Here is a 17,064-nt window from a genome sequence, read left to right as displayed (position 1 = left end):
GAACTTAAGTATGAACACAAAATAAAACAATTGTTTCGGTAGTAGGTATTTTTAAGTTTTATTGTTTAAAATCAAGTAGGTACAACAATAAACCCATAGTCATAATAATCAAAGTGTCGGACAAATCAAATACACCGAAATAGGAACATAAAAGTAATTTAAGAAATTAACAATTTTAAGAACGACCAGTTGAGTCTAGGCTAATTTACTGTGACATTGACTATAATTAACTTGTGTATGTAAGCAATACTAGTTTTCAATTTTGGCTCTGCCCACGTGACAAGTTGATAAAATTTAACAAATTGAAATTCGTTATTAGCTGTTTAGGCGTTAAAAAAATAAAACAAAAATGCTTAGAAAAATATTAACCTGAAGAATCACATATCAGACATACCTATCAGTACAAAGTCTCAAAAAAAGGCCCTTTGGGCGTCGAAAAGAAAAATAAAAACGCTTAAAAAATTATTAACGTACCTATCAAAAATAAGATAAATCAGTCCAAAATCTCAAAAAATTACACAACTACACAAAAATTACACAACAATACTTTGTTTGTAAATTTAAATTATGGTTATTATCTATAATAGTACCTATTATTTCTGTTTATTTGTTTTGTACAAAAAGAGGACGGTATTTGATTATAATACAAGTTCACAATAATAATAAATTTTTTCGTAAGTAGTAGGTTAACGCGCGCGCGTAAACAAACACGACGCGACGTTGCGTTCTGTGCTGTGATAGTCATAGTCAATCATGGTTGTCGTGATTGATGTAGATCGTTTCGATCGTTTTTTGTACCTTTTGTTTATTGTATCAAGTTTGATTAATTTTAAACATTGATTTGATTTGTTATCTAATTTTAATTGCCTGAAATGTAAAATCAGCGATATGCGATCAGTAGTTGGGAAAGGGTCCGGTGGCTTTAACACAGTTTATACTGTAACCTAGCTAAGCTGCCGGTTGCGATCTTAACATTCTAATATAAAAAACCATTGAAAATAGAATAATTTGCATGTTGTAATTGTCTAGATTAAGGTTTTTATGTTATCGAGCTGAATAAAAGTACATTATTATTATTATAAGTATGCCATCACAGTTACTATAAATCTTGTCAAGGGTGTCGATTTATAAATGAAGAAAGTCACCAAGTCAAGATTTAAAAAAAATCTCATAACACTGTACAGTGTACAGCCTAGCTCATGACCCGGTAACCACTTGACGTTGAGTTTCGATGCACTTGTTTGGGCTATTTCACTTCTCATTACCGTGGCTTTCTAATAGCGAAAGAATTATTTAAATTGGTTCAGTAGTCTCGTACCTCGTAAGTTAAATAGTAATAAGCAAACGATTAAATATTTCGTCTCTACAATATCAGTAAGTATAGATATTTAAAAATACATTAGTCCCAACCCAATTCGCAGTCTAAGCTCAGTCACTGATGGGCTTTTGTTTAAAATATACAATAGGTAAGTACTTATCAAAGAAAATCATATACGTAGGTATGTAGGTAGGGACATAGTAGTTAATACAATCGATCCAAAATACTTTTAGACAGGTAAGTATCTATATAAACAGTTCAACAACAAACAGGACACTCGATGTCAGGATAATGATCGTAAATTGCATATTTACAAATGCTGCACCAGAAAAATGAAGATTTATAAAGCGATTTTATGTTCTTTCGTTTCATAGGTAGAACAAAATGATTTATAATAATATTGATATTATTCTTGGTCGTTGCACCACAATTAAAACATTTTTTTTGTATTACAAAATGGGTCGACGGCCATTTTATTTTGTCTTTAAAATAGTTTTTAAAATCACTTCTTTTAAAAAAACGATCTACATCAATCACGACAACCATGATTGACTATGACTATCACAGCACAGAACGCAACGTCGCGTCGTGTTTGTTTACGCGCGCGCGTTAACCTACTACTTACGAAAAAAATTATTATTATTGTGAACTTGTATTATAATCAAATACCGTCCTCTTTTTGTACAAAACAAATAAACAGAAATAATAGGTACTATTATAGATAATAACCAAAATTTAAATTTACAAACCAAGTATAAATTAAAACCTACTAGGTACTTACCTACTCATTATTTTTAATATACTTAATGGGATACTTACTTACTAATGAGAGTATCCTAGCACTTCTTTTTATTGTGCCTGTTATTTTACTTCCACTGGGTGAATCTACTCAAAATGTTATTTTAGGCCAAAAATTGTGTTTTTTAAAAAAACCCTTAAATATTGCTCTGAATGTTTCTGGTGTTAAAAGACACCGAAATAGAATTCCCTTTCTGTAAGAGTCACGAAAAAAATTTAAATAATTTAAGAGATATTTAATATTAAGTAAAAACTGTTGTTCATGACAATGACAAAATTTGTGGAAAATGACGTGTTTACTTAGAATAATGACAATTTGTTGAGAATAATGATTATTTAAAAAATCTTATCCATATTCGTGCTGATTATATTATTATTATAAACGCCTCCGTTGTCCAGTGGTCCAGAGCGTGACTCTTGACTCAGAGGTTTGATTCCCGCGTTGGAAACATATTTTTAATTGTTATTTCCAAGTTTAGTAAGGACTTAGGATATTGCAAGCTGATCACCTGATTGTCTGACACTCAGAACAGGAAAATAAGGTCTGACAAGTAAGATGATCCATGCGTCGGATCACGGATGGGCATGTAAAAGTCGGTCCTGCGCATCTCTCGCCAGTCGTGTCGATCGTCCGTCCCACTGGGTTATGAGAGTTAAAAGGAATATAGAGTGCTCATGTGTACTGCGCACACACTTGGGCACTATAAAATTACTCCTGCGTAACTGGCCTGGTTTCTATGAAACCAGCCACCGTCACCGAAACCGGTGTGGGGGTTATTATTATTATTATAAGTAAAAAATAGGATTTTCAATAAAACTTGTATGTTAGTAAAAGTGTTGATTTATTATAAAAATGTATTTCCTAAAATATTGCTAATACCAAAATCTGCCTTTAAAAAAATATATTCTACCTTTTCGAGTCACCTGCAATAAAAAATGTGCACCTGTTAAATAATAATAATTCTGATACCTATTTATTATTTCTCAAATAATATTTTATTATCAAACGTTCCGCGCGGCTTCGCTCGCGTAAATTAGATATTTCACAGACAAATTAGGGCACAAAAAATAGCCTATGATCCTTCACGTGGTCAATTTCTTAATTCTTATCAGTTATCTGTACCAAATAACAGAAAAATTGCTCCAGTAGCTCGTGAGATAAGCCCCTTCAAATAATTTCCCCCGTTTTTTCCTCTATTTCTTAGCTCCTATTAGTCTTAGCGTAAAAAATATAGCATATGGCCTTCCTCGATAAATGGGCTATCTAACACTGACTCTAACACGACTCTTTCAAATCGGACCAGTAGTTCCTGAGATTAGTGTGTTCAAATAAGCCCTCTTTCAAATAATTTCCCCCGGTTTTTTCCACATTTTCCTCTATTTCTTCGCTCCTATTATTCTTGGCGTGATAAAATATTCCTTATAGCCTTCCTCGATAAATGGGCTATCTAACACTGAAAGAATTTTTCAAATCGGACCAGTAATTCCTGAGATAAGCGCGTTCAAATAAGCCCTTTCAAATAATTTCCCTCCGTTTTTTTCCACATTTTCCTCTATTTCTTCGCTCCTATTATTCTTAGCGTGATAAAATATTGCTTATAGCCTTTCTCGATAAATGGGCTATCTAACACTGAAATAATTTTTCAAATCGGACTAGTAGTTCCTGAGATTAACGCGTTCAAACAAACAAACAACCTCTTTATAATATTGAAGTGTAGATAACATTTTTACTACTTTTCTTACTATTCTACTGCTATTTTTCGAAAATGTGTCAAATAACTACCTAATTGTAATATCATTATTCTGAATGATCGTCATTATGTTTTTAGGGCTATTCAGGAAAAAGACGTTCAGGAAAATGAGGAATTCACTAAATTCGTTTATAATTAAGTAGTGATATAAAGAAAACTAAGAAAATTATTAAGAACTTAGAAATGTTGCGGGCCTTTATAACTTGGTATAAAAAAAAGTAGTGAAAAACAGACAAATGTTGGCACACATCGAGAAATGTAAATGACGTCTTATTTGGATTTTTTTTTAGAACGTATTTCAAAGACTCATCTGTATAAAACGAAGACCTCTATCCACACCAAAGCACTGCGATCAAATAAAGTGTGCCAGCAGATTTTATCGCAAAATAGGTTTCAACCCGTCACGTTGAGTATATCGGCAAGGCATTCAAAACAAACAATGCGCAGGACAATGACGCGAATTTTATGAACATTTTAAAAATATAATTTTTAGTTATTTAATGTAAGTTGATGTGTTATTTGTTGGTATCGGATAGTTTATTAGTTCTTTATCTTCAAATTAACATTAAATTTTTAATCCTTTCTAGCTCATTTTTTTTATAAATAATAAATTGTAAGCGGCAGTAACAAAACGACACGCAAAAATTTCATAATTTGGTACTTTTTTTTATAATAACTTTTGAAATATTAACTCTACTTTCAAATAGTCTTAGCAGCATTTTCGTAAGTTAATTAGACATTGAAATGTGTAATGTTACATCAAATTTACGAAGGCGTTTTGAACCCAACTACGAAGACATGAATTTAGTCTCTCTCAAATATTCGCCCCACTACACAATATTTATACCACAAGCGTCATTACGTCCGCGCTGGCCGGCAAAAAATATAAACAAAAACATTGCCCTTGCATGTCGCGAGCGAACTCCGCCCCCTCGCCTCTGTCACCCCCGCGTCTCCTCTGGGACGATGTAGTTTTGTGGGACGTAATTAAATCACACATTAGAATTGATAAAAACTTTTATTATATACAGGAATCCACATTATCGGCGTGTTATACGTAAACAAAATATCGAATATACGCCACTGATATACGGCGCACAGTAGCGACCTCCAAAATTCGCGCGCCAAATAGCGGAACTAAGAAATACGCCGAAAAGCACTCCGGTGACAAAACAACGTCCATGCCAATATTTCACCCAGCCATTGTACTAACCTTAACACTACTTCTGGCTGAATTTGAGAGATGGTCAATCTTGCGTCCGTATACAGGATGCAACAAGTCAGTCGGACGCAATATCATCGGTAAAAACCGCCATGTAGGACGTAATATCAACTTCGGGGTGGAAATATATATATATATATATATATATATATATATATATCTATATATATCTCTTTTTGTTTTAAAATCACTTTGAAATGTACCAAATAAATAAGGACATAACGTGATGATATTTTATGGTGTTGTGTGTATATTGTATCCATATACAACCATGTGAGTTGTGACATTGGTGACCCTGACATGATAGTGATGATGATGATGATGATGAATGTAATTTGCATAGTAGCATATGCTTTCAGTTCTTAAAACAACGCCTAAACCACCAAACTTGTATCTATAAGGAATCCGGAGTTCCCTTAGTATCTTCGGAACCATAGTATACCTTGGTGCAAAATCTTGCGTTTTGGTAGCATATGCTTAGGATGCTTCTCATAAAACCAAAATCATCATATGTTTCCAGATAAATTTTGATGAGTTCCCTCGATTACTCATGGATCCCATCATCAGATCACCACTTTTGTGAAAATGGGACCAAATTGGAGTGAAACCTAATATAACAAAATAAAAATTTTGAAAATCGGTTCACAAACGGCGGAGTAGTGGTTGAACATACAAATATAAAAAAATAAAAATATCCACAGCCGAATATATAACCTCCTCGTTTTTTTAAAGTCGGTTAAAAATATGAATTGCCTGTTAATCAGAGCTTCACAATTTTTAATTCCCAACATCTTAATCATAATATTATTTTGAAACTTCTCTTGAGACAGGCAGCAGAAGGCAAACAACCTATATTCATGTTATGTTAATGTTATAAATCTTTAGAAAAATATCAAAGGATGCATTTTCAACTCTTCAAATTGTTTCTAAGTTAAAAAATGCATGACAGACGTAAAAATTAACAGACATCGCAATCGCTGCACAAACTGTATCAAAACGACGCTAATAAAGGGAGGCGCTAGAAACTGTTGCATATTCATGGCTTTAAGCCGACTGTGTTTAAAATTCACGCATGGTAGGCTTAAATTTATAGTGCACCTAACAAACAGGGAGTAATCAGTAGAGCTTGTTCTAAATTGATGCCGCGTCAGGAAGAACAAACGAAGTATACTTTGTGATGCGTATGTGCGTATTGCATCTTGTTTATGAAATTTTCACTTGTTTCATGACGTGTGGCGTCGAATAATTTCATTATTTGTTGAAGCTGGTGCGTAAGTATTTGAATGTTGTTTAAGCGGCTCAAATTTAAGATCGCCCGTAAAAAGTGGAAGGAAACAAAGTAATGTCTGATTAATTTAGGATACATCTTTGACTATAAATGGTAGATCAGTTATTAGACTGGTCGTTATTGGTAGAACGCGATCAGAAGGTAAAAGGAAAAGGTAGTTATTACATGCGTTAATTCTTCAGTTTTGCCAATTCATCTTAAAGTGTCGCAAACTATACCTGTTTATTCGGAAATTTAAAACAAGATTTTAGGCATTTCTTAATTTCCACCAAATCTAAGGTCACTTTGCCTTCTGTTGAACAAATGAATGAAAAATTATTGTGACAGTCGGAGGACAACACAGTGATTGAATTAGGACTCTCTAAAATGAAGACGTAGATTTATACAAAAAACTTTTTGTTATTAAACTTCAGCGACAAACGTAGCCTTAGGTATCAATTATACTTACATGAAAGTATAATTCGAGATGACAGCGAAACTTGCTGTTAGTAACTTGTTTGATTTAGACAGGGATTGTGGCAAACGTTTTCGTATTGAAAACTAACTTTTCTGGTAATTCACAACGAATTCGGGTGAGATTTGTTGAGGGAAGCAGCTCACTTATATCTTATATTTGTCTTCATTTCCTTTTTATGTAGTCGTCAGTTGTCTTAGTTCCTGACTTTATTTAAACACCTGAAGGCACATAATGACCATTAAGAGTTGGGTTGAGATAAACGTCTGGAAGTCCATTAAAGTTCACCAACTTCTAATGTGATTTGTCGGAACCGGTTTTAAATTACTTTCGTGCCTTTTTACGGGCAAATGAAGAGAAATATTTTTACACCCCAAATGAAAACTTAATAGGATCCTCATTTTAATGGGATACTTTAACCTTTGCGTTTTAATTATTGAAGTTCATTAGCGAGTAAAATAATGAGTAATTTTAGTAGAAATTTAATTTCACATTAAACTTCGATTAGGCTGCGTTTCCACCAGAGATGTGCTGCGAGGAATGTGTTTTTGAGAACCAATAGAATTGCTTCATTGACGTGAGCATGACATCGCTCAGCGCGGCGATACTATTGGATCTTAAAAACATATTCCTCGCAAAACATCTCTGGTGGAAACGCAGCCATAAAACTGCAACTCTTAAGCTTAAACTCTTAGGCTTCAGTCCCGAAATCACCTGGCAGCGGGACAGGAGCGGCGGCTGCGCGAGACAATGCCTACGTTTCACGCAATTGAAGTCTGTCAATTGAATAGAAATTTAGAAATGCATATCTAGTCTTCGCATTGCGGTCTGAATTGACCCGTGCGCTAACAGACGGATGGCACTTGTTGTTGTGCCGTTCGTCTGTAAGAAGCTAGCCGTCTAGCGGCGAATCGCGCGCGGCGTACTAGACGGTGCGGCGTTCGAAACTGAAGTCTTAAGATGTCTGAGTGGATGTTAAGCAAAAAATCCTATTAATAATAAAATAGCAAACTCGAATACATCCCAGTTAAACGGAAAGTCATGGAAAGTTAAGGGCTTTGTTTGCAACTGGAGGCGGTTACTAACAAAACTTCGGAGGGACGGACGGAATCGGGCAATATTTATATTCTGTTTCTGAGGGGAAAATGTACGAAAAAGTTATATGGTAATTTTTTATATACTTTATTTACTTGAATATCAACATGAATCACTACAAAAAATAACAAAAGCAAAGAAAATAGCAACAGGTTGCTGACATTTGGTAGAAAAAAAAAACTACGTAAAGTTGTTTTTTCTTGCAGAGGTACATTGATAAAAGGCCACCAATACGTATTTTAGTAAAAACACATTCAGGTCAAAACAAATGAAACAACATTTGAAGTACCACATAAACGTACAAGAATTTACAATATTTTTTCATCAACGAAACCGCGTACGCTGTTACAAGCTTAGCTTTATTATTTTAACCGCAATATTGTCACAATAAAAAGAAAATAGGCAACGGCTTACGCTTCGGTATATTGCTTTGTCTCTGAGTTTTCGTGAATTTTATTCACAATCATTTAATACCTTTCGCATTCTTAGGATGGTCTCTATTATCTGACTGATAATTATATTATTTTACTGATTCGTCGTGATTTAGTAAAAATTTGTGGCCGCCTTTTTTCATTCCCGCGATTACCAGATGCAACCTTTCGGAGATGAATATAGAAAAATATAACCTTTGTTTGCATTGAACTGGTGGCATTGAACTTCACAAAATGTGTTGATATTACGATATTGGTAAAATCGAAGGCTCATGGCCGATTTACACGGGCAATTTCCGCCGCACGGCGAAAATCGACCGTGTAAATGGCAATTCGACTACGCCGCATGCGGCTAAAGTCGCAAGCCCCAAAGTCATGCGGCCAATGGCCGCATGCGGCTGGTGACTAAAATCGACCGTGCAAACGCTCAGTCGCAAGCGATCTCTTTCTGCGAATACTACTGTTGACTGGTGACTTGCCGGGTGACTAAAATCGACCCGTCAGTCACTCGTATAAATCGACCATTTGTCACTTTTTGTAACTGCAACGATATTCGAGTTTTTCTAATCTACTTATATTTATAACGAATATGTTTTTAGAACCGATGTGAAAAAAGCCTGGCGCAACTTCTGAATGAAAAGGACAGCACGGGCTGTTCCCCGCTCCACTACGCAAGCAGAGAGGGACACATCAGGTCTTTAGAGAACCTCATTAAACTCGGAGCTTGTATCAACCTTAAGAACAACAACAATGAAAGTCCTCTACATTTCGCTGCAAGGTAAGAGCAACTTGATAGCTTCTTGGGGGTTTAGTTGATATTGAAGGGAAATAGAGAAGAGAACTAAACTAAAACATACAAATTTTAGGTTATTTGGTAGAGTTGTATCAGGCCCAGCCGATAGATAGTGTACCAACACCACATAGTCTTGTGAGAACTGTTAAACTAGCTGTTTGATAAATAAATTAATAAAATAAAATTCACTTGACATAACAACTGAATAACGTCTTGGTAGGTAGATCATAACTAAGCTTAGTGTGGACAGCGACTGATTCGTGCAAGTCCTTTAATAAATCTAGCTCATACTATGATATTACAGGTACGGCCGCTATCACACCGCATGTCAATTACTGGATTCTGATAAGGGAACGTTTATCATCAACGAAAGCGACGGCGAAGGGCTGACTCCTCTTCACATTGCATCTCGAGAAGGGCACACTAGGGTTGTACAATTGCTGCTGAATCGTGGAGCGCTTCTACACAGGGACCACAACGGTCGCAACCCTTTGCATCTAGCTGCCATGAGTGGGTATACCCAAACTATTGAGCTACTGCATTCCGTACATTCTCACCTCTTGGACCAAGCTGATAAGGATGGGGTAAGTTGTCTAAATTAGACATTGTTTTTTTTTATGAATATATAAGGGGGCAAGCGAGCAAACGGGTCACCTGATGGAAAGCAACTTCCGTTGCCCATGGACGCTCGCAGCATCAGAAGAGCTGCAGGTGCGTTGCCGGATTTTAAGAGGGAATAGGGTAATAGGGGAGGGTAGAGATGGGAAGGGAAGGGAATAGGGTAGAGGATTGGGCCTCCGGTAAACTCACTCACTCGGCGAAACACAGCGTAAGCGCTGTTTCACGCCGGTTTTCTGTGAGAACGTGGTATTCTCCGGTCGAGCCGGCCCATTCGTGCCGAAGCATGGCTCTCCCACGTAAAATATGTACTATCAGAGAAGTTGATTCCTAGGCAGATGGGGGATCTACGTTGTTTGGTCGCGTTACGTCAAACCCAGCCGACAGATCACAATTAACATTGAATTGACATGATCCGACCAAATGACGTTGATCTAACAACTGCCTAGGAGTTACCTCGATGGTACACAAATACTTGAGCTTATTCTAACTCCCTAACAAATTTAAATATTCATACGATGTATACAAGGTCTGCAGCTGGTCTGGTACATCGGTTAAATAACATGTCAGATTGCCTTGAATATATTATTAAGCTTTGATACTCGTACTACGCTCACTTTTTTCTTTAAGTTTTCACATCGATTTATTGCTTACTTATCTGTCATCGCATTGTTTTCCCCAAGAAATAGCGAATGAAGCTTATTAATATGAGCTTTTATTATCTCAAACAAATATACATCACACGCTCCATGTAATAAAGTCTCTTTTATGAGTGCTCTCTGTTTTTATTATTATGCTTATTACCTTTTACTGGATTACAGAATACACCGTTACATCTGGCTACGATGGAGAATAAGCCTAATTCTATAGCTCTGTTATTGTCTATGGGGTGTCGGTTAAGCTACAATAACTTGGACATGAGTGCTATCGACTATGCTATTTACTACAAGTTCCCGGAAGCAGCCCTTGCTATGGTGACTCATGAACAAAGGTAAGATGATTTGAATATTATGTTTTCAATATAGTTAGGTAATGAGAATCTGCTGTATAAGGAAAAATTACATTTACAAAATCAATAATTATCTATTTATATATATTAATACGCGAGCGAAAAGCTTCTGTATCCCTTTTGACGAAAAATAGGGAAACGTAGGTGAATGAAATTTTGCACAGTTATAGTTTATATGGTGAAGGAGTGCATCGTGCTAATATTATTTTGAACAAATAAAACACCTCTGACCTCAATTATTATACGGAATAATGGAGGTCAGTGCCTTACACAGACTACAACACACACTTAGAAAGATAAAAGATTTTTGAGTGACAAGCCTATACATACGAATTATACTCTTTTATTTATTGTTAAAGTTTATTGACAACATGTTGACAAATTGAAAATGGTTTTTTTTATATTGAATTTGATATATTAGACAATGCTTACACGGCCAGTCTGAGATCAGCAGACAAGAGTTGAAAAAATTATGATAATGCTCATTTTTTTTTACAAAATATAGGTCACAGTGTGGACAAAGCTTGTCGTTGAAACTAAGGTCGAATTTCGACCATTGGCGATCTCTAGTAATAGTAATAACTAGATGGCGTTGTCTTTTTAATCGCGCTATCTAAAAATGACTAATTATTTTTTTAGTCCATCAAACCTTTATCACCAGTAATAAATAATAGTCTTGTAGTCGCAAAAACAAAAGATTCTTTACTACCTCTAGTCCTAGTTACTTGATATTTTTATAGTTGTAATAGCTACATTTTCGATATTTTCAGGGCCGAAGAAGTGATGTATCTGCGTTCTGACCGCCATCCCTGTGTCACACTTGCCCTGATCGCGTACATGCCACGTGTATTCGAGGCTGTGCAGGACAAGTGCATCACCAAGGCCAACTGCAAAAAGGATTCCAAAAGTTTCTACGTAAGTTGGTGTTTAGTTTGTTTCGCCTAATCCCCTTTTTTATTTATCCAAACAATGTTTGTCTACCTCCTTAGTATTTTATAAGCTTGTATTTTCGTAGCTGTTATAAAAATTCGTCGCTGTATCTATTGAATTTAGTAGCTTACAAGTAAAATATTGTTAGTATTTTATTCTAATAGTAATACTCAATATTATAAATATTCGTATATAAACGCAACAAATAGCAGCAAACACTCCTAACTATAATTTTTCAATAACTTTATTCCTGATTAGTTTTTATTCCGTAGTTACATACCTAGAACCAACCTACATAACATATTTTATAAACTAATGTATGAAATTATTTAGATCAAATACAGCTTCTCTGCTCTGTGTCCCAAATTACGGGACGAGGACGGTAGTCGGAAATCCGATAACGTGCCAAAATCCCAACAAATTCCACTACCAGCTCTGAACGTAAGTTTTGTATTAATTGTGTTTTTACTTCGATACAGATTAAGTACTCATTCAAATTCTACCAACGCTCCACCCGAGCTTTGAGACAGGTTATGAACGACCCAAAGTATCGGCCAGAACCGTTGCATGTGATCAACGTGAGTCGAGTGACGCAATATCAGCATTTACCGCACTTTGTCCCAAATACGCTTCACTGAAATCTAAACGCACTTTGTCCCAAATACATATTACAAAAATCTAAACGCACTTTGTCACAAAAACGCATATTGCCTAGAATACGCATTATCACTAAAATATCTGATCGCACTTTGTCCCAATTATAATACATTATACATTGTAATTGAACGCACTTAGTCCTAAATAGGTATCTACTGCACTTAGTCCCAAATAGACATTACTGAAATCTAAATGCACTTTGTTCCCCTACATAATCATAGCACAACATACTCATCTTGTAAAATAGCGTTTACATCATACAACACATTCAAACAAAGACAAATTGTGTGTAAAAAAAATCCCAGACAATATTATTGAAAAAAAAAATATATAATCATCATGTTATCACATCACAATTTCACAAGCATCCTCATCAAAAGATCTAAAAGTTTTTTGTGTCTTCCAAAAACCTACTTTTAAATAAAATTTACATGTACCTAATGTGAAGCTTATGTTTTCGCATCTTTATTAATAATATGTGTTTTTATCATTATTTTACACTTTTTAATATTTATGTCAATGTTTCCAGGCAATGGTTGCTCACGGTCGAGTTGAGCTTCTAGCTCATCCATTAAGCCAAAAGTATTTGCAGATGAAATGGAACTCGTATGGGAAATATTTTCACTTGACTAACCTCCTATTTTATAGTTTCTTCTTAACTTTCGTGACTGTTTACACTTATTTACTTATGATGCAATCGTCCCGTAAACTAACTTCAAATGGTGACACTACTAGAGGAAACCAAAGTGATATTCATCCAGTGACAGGTAAGTGCTAAGTAGTAGTCTATTTTCACCAATTGAATATTGGCCTTTTCTATTATGGGCTCTACTCGATTTACACTCGCGCGCGAGCCACGAGGCGAGCCGCGAGACGCGCCGCGAGTCCTGAGTGTAAACTCGAGCTCGCGGCTCGTCTCGCGGCGCGGCTCGCGGCTCGCAGGGCTCGCGTCGGGAGCGGTTTCTAAAGGAAGGGGACGCGAGCTTTATGTTTACACTCGCGCTTCGACGCGAGCTGCGAGACGCGCCGCGAGCCGAGCCACGATACGCGAGTATAAATTTCGTATTAGAGACAACAAAGATGAGTGAAAGAGAAGTAAGCTACGTAAATCGGGAGATAGCCAATAATATAAATTCATATCATCGAGCAATGAACATTGAACATACCAACTTTATTTTTCAGATTTTGAAACCATGGTTGCTCTTTACTCGATCACAGTTGGCATATTTTTCTACAACTCTTGCTGCTTGTTTCGAGAGCTGTATAACATAAAACAACAGAAGTGGCATTATATTGTCGATCCATCTAATTTTGTCTCCTGGATGCTGTATTTCAGTTCGACTTTGATGGTTCTACCATCGTTCTTAACACATTTTACGGCTATTGTGGATGTACAGGTACGTTATATTACAAAATGTATTCTATGCCGCTGTTTTCTCACCCTAAGACGTACCTAATTTAATTTTGTGTTTAAAAAGATAGTCTATCAAGAAAATGTTATAACTAATAACCCTTAAGAATTTTAGCCAACCCCTACAATAATGATACTATTTATGTTCCTCTAAAAATTTCTATTTATTATGGGACAATAAAATTTTATTTATCAGTTTAATATTTATTATAGCCGCACGTGCAACATGACGATGCACTCATTTCTCTCTCTACTATTTCGAGCAATGATTCGCGTTAAATTTTATCATAATAAAATATTGTAATGCTTTATCATTTTCATTTCAGTACTCTGCTGCAGCGATAACAGTATTTCTCTCCTGGTTTGAGTTGCTACGTCTACTACAACGGTTCGACCAAGTTGGCATCTACGTGGTCATGTTCCTGGAGATTTTACAAACGCTCATCAAAGTCCTGATGGTCTTCTCCATACTTATTATTGCGTTTGGGCTGTCTTTTTTCGTTCTTTTGTCCAAAGTGCGTGTTTTATATTATTATTGCAAAGCGAAGTATACCTGAATGAGCTATTACTAAAATAAATTCTTATTAAAGTTACAAAGAAAGCTCCTATTTCATAGGTTTGTGGTTGTTTTATTCTTAAGAGGATACAACAGGGGCTAGAGAAATGAAAAAAAAGTACGTGTAATATCTATAGCTGTCTCCCTTACCTCAAGCCTATACCGCAGAACGCGATAGAGACAACTGCAGAAAATCCAGAAAATCAACGATTCGTTGTCCCCTGATTCCTTCTCCAAAACTTAACCGATTTAAGTACTTTTTTCAATAAAGATTAAAAAAAGGCTTGAGCTGTGTTCCTATGTTTTGCTTTTTTTGTATAATTTGGCCATCTGAATTTCCATTGGCCATTTGAAAATCTGGCCATTTTTTTAGGTTTTTGAACGTTCATATCTTATTTAATAATTAAATTATGAAAAAAAAGAAAACAGGGACATTGTATTAGTGGCCGTAGATATTCAGGAAAAAAATTATAACTCTACTAGCATTATCCAGGGAGGAAACAGGGGACAGCGTTTGTATGGAAAAAAGGGCGGTGTGGAATCCTCTTAATAATTTTGTCTGTGGGCAGAAATAATAGCTTTCTTTCACCGACGACGCATTGCTGTGCGTTCATGACGTCATGAAAATGAATTATTTATTCACATACTCACTGCTCAGCGAGTTCTGTGCGATTTGTACTCTTCGACGGATAAAGAGCAGCAACTAACATATTCTGTTTCCAGGGTCATCACTTATCTTTTAACAGCATCCCCATGTCTTTGATGCGTACCTTCGCGATGATGTTAGGCGAAATCGACTTCGTGGGAACTTACGTGCAGCCCTATTATAAATCTGATTCTGACGTTATGCTACCCTTTCCTTTACCAACGTTTCTCATGCTCGCGATATTTATGGTCCTCATGCCGATTTTGCTGATGAACTTGCTGATTGGTTTGGCGGTTGGTGATATAGAGAGTGTGAGACGGAACGCACAGTTGAAGCGCTTAGCTATGCAAGTATGTATTTTGCGCCAGTACATTTTATTTCGTTCTACTATTTTTAAGCTTTATCACAATACTTTTACCCACGACAGAATAGAGAATTAACGTCTTTAACATTCGGTAAATATTGTTTCCTTCTACAAAAAGTTTTGTGTTCCTAAGATTTCGTTATTTTTAGGTTGTACTTCACACCGAGCTAGAACGTAAACTCCCAGCATTTCTCTTGGAACGAGTCGACAAGGAAGAACTTATTGAATATCCGAACAATAAAAAATGCAAGCTCGGATTCCTCGATCTGATCCTACGCAAATGGTTTTGTAACCCCTTCACTGATGATGGTGAGTTTTTTTAAATGTTAAAATTTTAAGCAAAAAGCACAATCGCATCCTAATATCATACTAACCATAATTAAACCATGACAAATCATAATATCTAATCCTTCATTAACGAATTTCGTAGTCTTTTACAGATACTTACAGACTAAAATGGTGGGTGTATTTCAATCTCCTATAATAATTGGCAATCTTTTGGCGCAGAAAATTATTGACATTGCATACATTATTGTTCTATAAACTATTGTCACATATGTCACATTGTTACTATTGTCACATTAAGACAATTATTTTAAAGTTATTCTTGCTTGTAGGCTGTAGCAAAAAAAAAATAACGATTACTTATGGCTATTTTAATTAATACAGCTTCAACTTCTAACTCGCTGTCAACTACAAATGTTTGCTCTTCACCTGAGATTTGTGAAAGATGTGGGTACTTTAAGTACTGGGCCCATAACCTAGATTTTTTGGGAATATTCGAAAAACGTTGGAAACTAAAAGGTACGTATTGTGGAAAATAAAGTAATCATATTGAAACATTTTGCTTTGTTTTACAGTTGGCTTAGACCTGGTTCTGGAGAGCAGCGAGGATTTCATAACTGGCGAGCTTGACAAGCAGAAACGACGTCTTCGTGAAATGTCGCAAATGATAGAACAGCAACACACCCTTGTCAGACTTATTGTCCAGGTATGGTTTCTTTCTTCTAATGTTCTAATGTGTAGAAGTTAAATCGATTTTAAACCTTTATTTGTGAATTGGCCCGATACCATTATTACACTGATCGATCTACACTTTGCACCAATATCTCTAGAGCCAGTTTGAAAACTCTCAAAATTTCCAGAAAATGGAGATAAAAACCGAAGCTGACGACGTTGACGAGGGTGTATCTCCGGCTGACACCAGACTTGTTCCTCGCTGGAGTTCTCCTCGCATTAGGAAGAAGTTGAGATCAGCGTCATCCTTCAACAAGAGTGGTTGACTGCCAGTGATCAATGAAGTTTCAGTTCCATAATACCCGTTTTATCCAGAACACCTGATTCAATAAGTGCAAGCTTAGTCCAAATTTCACCGTCATCTGTTAGATATCTAAATGGCATGCTTTCTCTTTCATTCATACGAAGAAGGACAGAGTAAGAACGATGACTTTAACAGGTCTTGTGAAATTGAAGTTACGTAATATAGATAAAAGTATCCATATCATTAAGTAACAGGTATTAATAGAGGCTCCTGATTAAGAATTTTATATTCTGTGACACAATAAGTTTGATTTGTTAATTACTTGTAAGAACCTGTTAACTCGCAAAACATTGTAAATGCGCATTTGTAATATATGGAAATAGAAGTCTATAGGTCAATAATACACGGCACAGATAAAATTAAACTTCCCTTTCCATTTCTTTTGTTTTTAAAACAGAATAG

At 35.8% G+C, this 17,064-nt stretch overlaps 1 protein-coding gene across 1 annotated transcript in view; it reads left to right on the top strand.

Annotated features, from left to right (window-relative positions):
• The window catches only part of LOC121738966 (transient receptor potential cation channel subfamily A member 1), a 143,028-nt gene extending 126,316 nt beyond the window's left edge, over positions 1–16,712 (top strand). Inside the window, exons 11-22 of the mRNA XM_042131258.1 lie at positions 8,957–9,135; positions 9,455–9,734; positions 10,590–10,759; positions 11,548–11,692; positions 12,187–12,285; positions 12,894–13,131; positions 13,547–13,761; positions 14,102–14,290; positions 15,055–15,327; positions 15,491–15,650; positions 16,202–16,332; positions 16,487–16,712. Coding sequence (XP_041987192.1) covers positions 8,957–9,135; positions 9,455–9,734; positions 10,590–10,759; positions 11,548–11,692; positions 12,187–12,285; positions 12,894–13,131; positions 13,547–13,761; positions 14,102–14,290; positions 15,055–15,327; positions 15,491–15,650; positions 16,202–16,332; positions 16,487–16,624 — 2,217 coding nt within the window. The 3' untranslated portion in view covers positions 16,625–16,712. The remainder of the gene's footprint in view (positions 1–8,956; positions 9,136–9,454; positions 9,735–10,589; positions 10,760–11,547; positions 11,693–12,186; positions 12,286–12,893; positions 13,132–13,546; positions 13,762–14,101; positions 14,291–15,054; positions 15,328–15,490; positions 15,651–16,201; positions 16,333–16,486) is intronic.
• The last annotated feature ends 352 nt before the right edge of the window (positions 16,713–17,064 follow it).

Source organism: Aricia agestis, chromosome Z (genome assembly GCF_905147365.1).
Source record: "Aricia agestis chromosome Z, ilAriAges1.1, whole genome shotgun sequence".
Lineage (NCBI taxonomy): Eukaryota > Metazoa > Arthropoda > Insecta > Lepidoptera > Lycaenidae > Aricia > Aricia agestis.
The sequence above is the reverse complement of the archived record's forward strand: the minus strand, read 5'-3'. Positions and strand labels throughout refer to the sequence as shown.